General features: G+C 59.7%; 1 protein-coding gene across 1 annotated transcript in view; it reads left to right on the forward strand.

Moving 5' to 3' along the window:
- LOC117880996 (steroid 17-alpha-hydroxylase/17,20 lyase) overlaps positions 1-6,659 on the forward strand; it is a 16,137-nt gene extending 9,478 nt beyond the window's left edge. Inside the window, exons 3-8 of the mRNA XM_034777741.1 lie at positions 253-482; positions 1,045-1,131; positions 2,319-2,531; positions 3,281-3,450; positions 3,568-3,671; positions 4,753-6,659. Of these exons, the coding sequence (XP_034633632.1) occupies positions 253-482; positions 1,045-1,131; positions 2,319-2,531; positions 3,281-3,450; positions 3,568-3,671; positions 4,753-5,021 (1,073 nt within the window). The 3' untranslated portion in view covers positions 5,022-6,659. The remainder of the gene's footprint in view (positions 1-252; positions 483-1,044; positions 1,132-2,318; positions 2,532-3,280; positions 3,451-3,567; positions 3,672-4,752) is intronic.
- The last annotated feature ends 412 nt before the right edge of the window (positions 6,660-7,071 follow it).

A 7,071-nucleotide genomic window follows, 5' to 3' on the forward strand; every position in this document is an offset into this window, starting at 1 on the left:
GATACCCCTCGATCCCGACCCACAGCCCCCTGCTAGTCCGGTCACGGGCTCCCCCACAGCGCTGCTGATACCCCTCGATCCCGACCCACAGCCCCCTGCTAGTCCAGCCCTGTGGACGACGTGCCCCCCCTTAGTCCAGTTCCAGCTACTCTCACCCCAGTTGTGTTGACACCCCCAGGCTCAATCCGCTGTCCCTGCTTGCTAGACTCTGGTGCTCACCAGATGTGTCACCATCTCTCCCCTGCCTTCTAGTCTGCCGGGAAGCTGCCTCCATGTGTGAGACTCTCAGCACTTTGCAGGACACCCTCCTGGACATGGCCCCGGAGCTCAACCGAGCCATCACCAATGTGGTGTGCTCTCTGTGCTTCAGCTCCTGCTACAGCCGAGGGGACCCCACGTTCGAGGCCATGCTGCAGTATAGTCAAGGTATCGTGGACACGGTGGCCCGAGAGAGCCTGGTGGACATCTTCCCCTTTCTGCAGGTGAGAGCTGGAGAGGATGGTGGAAGAGGGGAGGTGGACAGTCGCTCTTAGCCCGCCTCTGATTTGTCCCTCCTCGCTTTTCACTGGCCAGAGTGGGCTGGCTGGGACTCTCCTAGTAGCCCATAGAACCTCTCTCTGGCTTGAGCAGCACCAGGCACGAATTCACTGAAGTCAGTGGGTGACTATAAAATCATTGCTACATTCACTGGGAGGTCAGTAAAACGACGTCCAGTGGCCAGTTGACGACCTTGGTACGTTGGTGGATTTGCACAAAACACAGAACACAGCAAATACCAGCACTTAACAGAAGCACCAGGTGACGGTTGTCATCTTGCTTCCTGAAGGACTGTCCCCAGCTCACTGCCGCGGCAACGGGCTGGCTCTCAAAGGTCCCTAGATGTTTCCTGGACCTGCTGGGAGATCCAGGGCTCTGGAGGAAAAGGGCTAGTTTGGGAACCAGGGGGGACTTGCACCCCTGCCTCAGACGTCGCAGGGCGCACGTGGGGCCGGGCTGAGATGAAGTGGAGCAAATGGGCGTCACCACTGGTCTTTCCTGCCGCAGGTTTTTCCCAACAAGGACCTGGCATTGCTGAAGAGGTGCGTGGAGGTCCGAGACCAGCTGCTGCAGAAGCAGTTCAAGGAACACAAAGTAGGTGGCTCGGCGTGGCCGCTCACAGACCAGGGACCCAGCCGCCGGGCAGGGGGATGTATTGCTACAATCTGCACCCCACGTTTCCAGATCATCGAGGCCCTGCCAGGCCCCAGTGGGGAAGCAGCAGGGTCCAGTGGGGATCTGCATCCCCCAGGCAGCAGAAGCCCCAGCTGACTAGCTACCTGCGTGACCCAGGGGATGGGAGCACACATCACCTGCTGTGTCTGGTGGGGCTGTATGAAGGGAGGGGTTTAGAAGTACCAGGGAGCCATGTCCCCCCCACCCCCCATCAATGTACAACCCTCACCTTACTCTAAGGAAAAGAAACTCTTCCCATACCCACAGTGCTTGGTGCACAGTGGGGAGGGGGTTACAGCATGGGATTGCCTGCCCCAGCGCTGCTAGTGCCCCCCCACCCTGAACTCCAGCACCTACTGCTCCCCCAGTCCTGGGCTCCCCACGCTTAGCTCTGCCACCGCACCCCACTCTGGAGCGGGTAGGATAGAAACGTCCTGCAGCAGCGCAGATCTAGGTCCAATTCCCAGCTCTGCTGCTGACCCACTTGTAACCTGAGCCAAGTCACGGCCCTACCCCATGCCTCAGTTTCCCACCTGTAACATGAGGCTAATGATACTTTCCTGCCACATTGAGAGGCCTAGTGAATAGGAGAGCTGGGTTCTGCCGCTGGCCTGCTGAGTGACTGTGGGCAGGTCATGTGCCTTCCCCGTGCCTCCGTTTCCACATCTGTAAAATGGGGCTAACGGTACTGCCCCCTCCTTTGCAAAGTGCTGTGAGACCTACTGGTGAGAGTGAGGTGTTATTATCCAGGATTAGTATTGTTCCCAGGCAGGGCCGAATGTTGCCCTTGTCCCCAGCCTCCGCCGGGTGAGGGAAGGGAGTGATGGGAAGGTGGGAGGTTTAGCCACAGGTCGGGGCAAAGAAGCTGCTCCCATCCATCTTGAATGGCTATCTTCACCTGGCTGGGAGTGTTGGGCCCACACCTCCTCATCCACCCCGGGGGGGGTGTGTCTTTCTGGATGGGGAGGGGACAACCACCCTCTAGGCCCATCCGATCTCCCCGGCGTATGAACTGACACTGAGGAGTAGCGGACGGCCAGGAGGGGCCCGGCCGCCCAGCTCCCCTTGCAGCCACCTCTGACCCCTGCTGTCCTGCCCCCTTGCAGGAAGCGCTGGGCAGGGACTCGGCCAACGACCTGATCGATGTGCTGCTGCGCGCCCAGCTCAACATGGAGAACAACAACAGTCGGCTGGCCCAACCGCTGGAGCTGACGGACGACCATCTCCTCATGACCGTGGGCGACGTCTTCGGGGCGGGCGTCGAGACCACCAGCACCGTGCTCAAGTGGGCTGTGCTCTACCTGCTCCACTACCCGGAGGTGTGCGCATCCCCCCTGCCCACCCGGCCCTTCCGCCCCACGCCCACCCCAAAGCGCAGAGCCCGCTGGAGAAGAGTGCCCAGAAGTCCCCTTCTAGGGTGCCCCCTCCTCCGGGCCATTCCTTGAGTGGCCCCAGGGCTCGCTGTCAAACATGGAGGGCAGGATGAGCGTGTCCCCAGTGACCTGGTCTGTCCTAGACTAACAACCTCCTCTGGAGTAGCTACCCCTTACCTGGCTTGGGCTAGGGTCCCCCTCAATGACCCCGGGTCCCTGGAAACCCCACTCAGACCCAGGTGAGCATTTAACAGCGATCCTTCACTGTCCCTTCCCCGTGCCTCCGTTTCCCCATCTGTAAAATGGGGCTAATGGTACTGCCCCCTCCTTTGCAAAGTGCTGTGAGATCCTTCACATCTGTCCTGCTTGGAGGGGCCAAACAGGCTGTTCTGGGTCAATAATGTGACAAAGTCGGGCCCTGCTGGGACGTATCGACTGGGGCTCTGTTGCACACCAAGCTAAGGACAGAACTCAGACAGTTCTTACAGAGAATCTCCACTAGCTTTTGGCCTTACAGGGCCCGGGACACACCGTGAGGGGTCCTGATTCAATCCACTAGGGGGCAGTAGTATATGTACCCTACCCAGGTCATTTAGTAGCTGGACCAAAGTGACGTGCTTTGCCATAGGGAGACCTGTAACCCTTAGCAATCCCCTCTCTCGGCTAACGCTGGCCCGGCTGGACTGTGCCCCCAGGTGCAGAAGACGATCCAGGAGGAACTGGATCAGAAGATCGGCTTCGAGAGACACCCCCAGCTCAGCGACAGGCAGCAGCTACCCTACCTGGAGGCCACGATCAGCGAGGTCCTGCGCATCCGGCCTGTCTCCCCTCTGCTGATCCCACACGTGGCCCTTACGGACACCAGGTGAGACTTCTCTGGGCACATCCGAGCTCGTGGCCCAGCCCTGTCCCTCCTTTGACAGGGTGGGGAGGTGATGGCCGAGCGAGGCGCTGAATTATTCCCTCTCCCCCCACGCTGCAGCATTGGGGAATACACCATCCCAAAGGGAGCCCAGGTCATCATCAACCTCTGGTCCCTTCACCACGACGAGAAGGAATGGGACAAGCCCGCGGAGTTTAACCCAGGTGGGTCCTTTTCTCCACCCTTCCTGGCTGAAGCTTTGGGCTTAGCATCGGCACCCGCCTGTCTCTGCCCCCCGGGCTGATGGGGTCATTGCTGAGCTAGGCTGGGTTGAGAGGGAAGTGCCAGACTTTGCCTCTCTGTCTGTTACCGCCGAGCAAGGCCTGGAGCTGGCTGCAGCCCAGAGCACTGGCGGGGAGAGCTGCGGGCAGGGGCTCATTCGAGCTTGGAAGGGATCCCTGGGCTAGGAGGTGCTGCCCTCACGCGAGTCCCCAGGCCACGGTCCCCATCCTCCCAGGCGGAGGACAGCGCGGGGCTGTATGGAGCCTAGCAACGCTGCTCCTCAAGCAGCCAGAAGGGGGCGCTGCTGAGCAACGGCACCTGCTTCCCTCCGTTTGGGCAGCGCTGGGCCCACAGGTGACCAGCTGCATTGGACCCTCCTGCGTCCAGCACCAGGTTGGCCCATCTGGTATTAACCTTACGCAGTCTGGGCTGTGCCAGGCTGGAGCTTCTCCCCGGAGGCGAGGGCTGTCAGGATCAGGAGGCACACAGGGCCGGTGATAAATCAGAGAGGCTCCAAGTGCAGAGGCATTGTCTCACGCCTTCGAATGGAGCAAGGGAAGCAGGACAGACCCAAGTGTGTGTGGGGGGGGGGGGGGGGGCGGTGCAGGAGACCGGGTCTAGGGTGCAGAGCTCACGCCATCAGGTTGCGGGTACGAATCGGGCCTTGGCCCCACGGCACAGCCCTTTGGAGGGACGTGTGAGATGAGTTCAGCAGGTCTCTGCCCTTATGAGAGGCACCAAGTGCACAGTGTGACTGGCTGGGATACGCCCTACACCTCTCCCTCTGGGCTGGGGCCAGGGGGGAAAGCCAGCACTTCCACGGCCTGCGTCAGCTTCAGCCCGGAGCCCCCACATCCCCCACACAAGTGGGTGTCCTTCCGGGCCCTTTGCCCAGCAGCTGAACACAAAAGAAGTGGGGAGGGCTGGCTTGATCCTGCTGTAGAACAGGGGCCCCACACATAAGGAAACATCTCGCCAACGATGCCGTCCCACCCTTTAACGAGGCTGCTGCACCCCCTGCAGGTCGCTTCCTGGACGAGCGGGGCAATCGGCTCTCCTCCCCCTCGCCCAGTTACCTGCCCTTTGGAGCCGGGATCCGGGTGTGCCTGGGCGAAGGCCTGGCTAAGATGGAGCTCTTCCTCTTCCTGGCTTGGATCCTGCAGCGGTTCACCCTGGAGGCCCCCCCGGGCCAGCCGCTGCCGACGCTGGAGGGCAAGTTCGGCGTGGTGCTCCAAGTGCAGCCGTTCAAGGTGAAGGCCAGGCTGCGGGCGGCCTGGCGGCATGGCGTGTAGAGCTGCCCGCACCATGGACCCGGCCAGCCGCTCCAGGGACGCAGCGTGGGAGCGGCTGCATGGGACAGGGCTCTGTCCAATCCCCGGGAGGGGTCTATCCCCTGGACGGGCGAAAGGAGCGTTGGCTGGGTCATCCTTTGGGCGGTGACGGGCCCAGTGGGTCAAACGCCCCAGGGGAAACCGCTGCTGGTGCCGGGGTGTCTGGGCCCCTGTAACGCCAGTCAAAGGCTGTGCCCTGGCTGCAGGGGCCAGGATTTAGTGTGCTGCTCCCCCCCTCGTTGCTCTGCCACGCCCCTGGGGGGGGTTCAGTCCCTCGGGGGGCAGGTAGGGTGCAGAGGGCGTGAGTTGGTGGAGGGGCTTAGGGGACTAGCAGAGGCAGGTTTCCTGTTCCCCAGGAGCAGGTGGGGAAAAACTCCCATAAAGGGGCCTCGGCCCTCAGGGACCCGGCTCAGCTCCTCGGGGGCTGAAGCTTATCACCCCAGCGCAGCTCCTGCCCTGTGCAGAGTGGGGAGGGCGCCAGGAGCTCCAGCCCTGCTCAGTTCCCCAGCCCAGCCCCAGTTACTGCAGCTTCATCCCCTGCCTTGGGGTCTGGCCTGCACCCGTTTCCAGAGAGGCTCTGGCCTTCCCTCAGAGCAGGTGCCAGGTGAACAGGAGCAGGGCAGCCCTGGCCTGTTGGAGAGCAACTGCCACGTCAGGTGGGTGAAACAGAAGAGCGGGCAGAGCTGGCTGGGGCAGACCCGCTTCTCTGACTGGCCAGGATTTTCAAAGGGGGATGGGCATTCAGTTAACGAGTACATTTGCTCTGTGGTTTATGGCAAGTGCAGCCGCAGATCCCCACACACTGGGATCTGTCCTGCCGTCGAGAGGCAGCCTGGCCCAGTGGTTAGGGTGGCTAGCCTGGCACTTGAGAGACTGGCTTCAATTCCCTGCTTCCCCCATGGACTGCGTGAAATTCAGCAAGTCACTTAGTCTCCCTGTGGGTTCCTTCCCATCTGTACAATGGGCATAACAACAGTGCCCTACCACACAGGGCTCTTGTGAGACTGGGACGGGGCTCAGATACAGTGGTAATGGGGAGGCCTTTTCCACACAGGGAGTTATTCTGGACTAGCAGTTCCTCACGCCCAGCCTTAATCCAGAATAAGATTCATGTGTAGACAAGCCCTTCGACAGACAGTAGCGTAATTCACAAGTGTACACTACTGTAAATCGTTGATCTGCGTATTACATCCTCTCTGCCGGATGTGCAGAGGATGGAGGTCTGTTACAGCTCCCAGCTGCCCAGAACCCCCAGAGGAAGTCGCTGGTTCAATCCCCAGCATCAGCCGAGATCTTGCAGCCGTCATGCTAACAGACACACACTGCTTAAATTCAAAAGGGCCTATTAACTTCCTCTTCCCCACACCCGGTTCAAAAATAGGCTGTAGGTTTGTGCCCCGCGCTGCTACCTGTAGGGAGAAGCTGTAGGAGAACTAGCTTCACGGGGTTCAAGCCATGTATTTTAGAATATAGAATCGCATAGAAGATTAGGGTTGGACGAGGCCTCAGGAGGTCATCTAGTCCAATCCCCTGCTCAAAGCAGGACCAACCCCAACTAAATCATCCGAGCCAGGGCTTTGTCAAGCCTCACCTTAAAAACCTCTAAGGAAGGAGATTCCACCACCTCCCTAGGTAACCCATTCCAGTGCTTCACCACCCTCCTAGTGAAAAAGTTTTTCCTAATATTCAACCTAAACCTCCCCCACTGCAACTTGAGACCATTACTCCTTGTTCTGTCATCAGGTACCACTGAGAACAGTCTAGATCCATCCTCTTTGGAACCCCCGTTTCAGGTAGTTGAAAGCAGCTATCAAATCCCCACTCATTCTTCTCTTCTGCAGACTAAACAAGCCCAGTTCCCTCAGCCTCTCCTCATAAGTCATGTGCTCCTGCCTCTTAATCATTTTTGTTGCCCTCTGCTGGACTCTTTCTAATTTGTCAACATCCTTCTTGTAGTGTGGGGCCCAAAACTGGACACACTACTCCAGATGAGGCCTCACCATTGGCCTCA

This window comes from Trachemys scripta, chromosome 7 (assembly GCF_013100865.1).
Source record: "Trachemys scripta elegans isolate TJP31775 chromosome 7, CAS_Tse_1.0, whole genome shotgun sequence".
NCBI lineage: Eukaryota > Metazoa > Chordata > Testudines > Emydidae > Trachemys > Trachemys scripta.